Here is a 2,011-nt window from a genome sequence, read left to right as displayed (position 1 = left end):
GGCTCTGGCCAGGAAGTGCTGTTCAGCGGCCAGCGTGCGAACTGGAGGACGGTGTCCAGCCCTGGCATGTCTGTGTCTAGCCCAGGCAAGTCCCTGGGGCTTGGCTGTGTGGAGAGGTGGGCTCCATGTTCATTCTCTCTCTCTCTCTCTCTCTCTCTTTGGGCAGGTGTTCTCCACACCTCTGTTGTCCTACTCACTGAAATGTGTGAGAGAAGCCCAGACATGCTCGCCCACTTTAGAAAGGTCAGTCCTGAACCTGCTGCTCTGTTCCTGTCGGCAGTGCGGAGGGGAGCCTCTTGACTCAGCGGGGGGGGGGGGGGGGGGTTTCCAGGTGCTGTGTGTGTGTGTTGCGGGACAGCAGCAAATGCTCGGTCTAAGCCAAGGGCAGAACTGTTGCTTGGTTGACCCTCACCCCACCCCCTACCCGGGACCTGAAGCCTCCCCTCTGTCCTGCAAAGTGTCTCTCTTGCTTCTGCTCCTGGAATAGGGCAGACATCTGCCTTCTTGGTCTGCGCAAGACCCAACAGTGAGAAGGGGGGTGGGTGGCTTCATTTCCTCCACTCTGGACTGATGGAGGGTTGCCATTTCTCCAGCTGCCTAACCTCTGCCGGCCCCCTGGGTCTCCTCTGGCAGAAAGGACCTCTGCCAGAAGCAGCAGGGGAGGCGATGAAACCGTCATCCCCCCCCCCACCCCACCCCGGTGTGTGCTTCTTTTGTCGCCTTGGTTGCCCTTCCCGCCCAGTGCCGTTGTGGCGGTGGTGGTGGCGGTGGTGGTGGAGGAGGAGGATGCTGTGAGCAGTCTCCTTGGCCTAACGCCTGCTTCATCTCTTTTGTCCTTTCTCTCTGTTTGGAACCCTGCTGTGTGTTAGAATGAGAAGGTAAGAGGTGCTCACTCTTCTACCCCTTCACGTGCATGCTGGCCTTGGGCCTGTCGGGGGGGCCTCTGCTTATGGCACTAATGCTGCAGCTTGCCTAACACGCTTGTGGTCAGCTCAGTTAAGGTCCTAATGAAGCCGCTTGCAGTCCGTCCCCTTGTTGAATGGCTCCGCCAGGGTTGTCGGTGGGGTCTCTGGCAACTCATGCTCGGGTAGGGGAAAGCCACGTTCAGGGATGGGGGAGTGGGGTCACGAAGGTGTTCCTTTCCCCATGGGGGGTGTGTGTGAGGTCTCTGGCCCATGGAAAGGCTGCCTGGGGTTTGTACACCTTGCTGGCTGTTGCCCACAAGGCAGCATCCCCTCCCTTCCCCTTGTCCTCCCCGGCAGAGAAGAGCCCCCCCCCCCCCCCGAGAGGGCTGTCAGCCAGTTCAGAGGCCCGATGACTGCCAGGTTTTAGCGTAATACGCCCCTTTGCCCCACCATCACATTTTGTCTCTGACACAGAGTATGGGAAGAAGTGCAGGGTCCTCAAGAGAGCAGCTTGAACTTACGCAGGCAGGGAGGAGGGTGGGCTTCTCTAGGACCCCCTTCGGTGAAGTTAGGGCTGAACTGTGACTTTCTACCAGGCTCTCAGGATGAAACAAAGCCCTATGCCTGTTAGCTGGCATTATTTATTAAGTCAGGTATTTGTGTCCTGCTTCTTTAGGGTTTTTTTAAAAAATCTCAAACAGCACTGAAAAATAAGACCATCGTGCAAAAATTTAAATCAGCATAAAATGTTCTCTCTCACAGTGGAAAAGAAAACTGTCAGTAACACAGCTGGACCAGCCAAGCTTGAAGGGTCACGAGTGGCCTTGTGGTCCCAGAGTTGCCTCTCTGGTGGGAGCCCAGCTTGCCCCTCCAGAGGTGCCACGCCTGACAGCAGGGCTGATGCTGTGAACTCGGGCAGATCACGGGCAGGGAGGGCTGCCTCCGGGCTTCGTTCTTGTGGCCCCTTTCTGGCACGCCCGGGGAAAGGCCAGTCACCACTTTGGGGCCAGGAAGGAATTTTCCTCCAGGCCAGTTTGCCCCCCAGTGATCCTTGAGGTTTTTTGTCATCTTCTGGGCCTGGAACAGCAGTCACTGGGGTGGGTGGG

At 57.5% G+C, this 2,011-nt stretch overlaps 1 protein-coding gene across 1 annotated transcript in view; it reads left to right on the top strand.

The window, feature by feature from the left end:
- The window catches only part of AP1G1 (adaptor related protein complex 1 gamma 1 subunit), a 26,529-nt gene that overhangs the window by 11,282 nt on the left and 13,236 nt on the right, over window positions 1-2,011 (top strand). The window contains exons 6-7 of the mRNA XM_015428206.1: window positions 167-243; window positions 870-878. Coding sequence (XP_015283692.1) covers window positions 167-243; window positions 870-878 — 86 coding nt within the window. The remainder of the gene's footprint in view (window positions 1-166; window positions 244-869; window positions 879-2,011) is intronic.

This window comes from Gekko japonicus, unplaced genomic scaffold (assembly GCF_001447785.1).
Source record: "Gekko japonicus isolate JY-2015 unplaced genomic scaffold, Gekko_japonicus_V1.1 scaffold1901, whole genome shotgun sequence".
In the NCBI taxonomy this organism is placed as follows: Eukaryota; Metazoa; Chordata; class Lepidosauria; order Squamata; family Gekkonidae; genus Gekko; species Gekko japonicus.
Note: the sequence above shows the minus strand (reverse complement) of the source record. Positions and strands in the feature narration are given on the sequence as shown.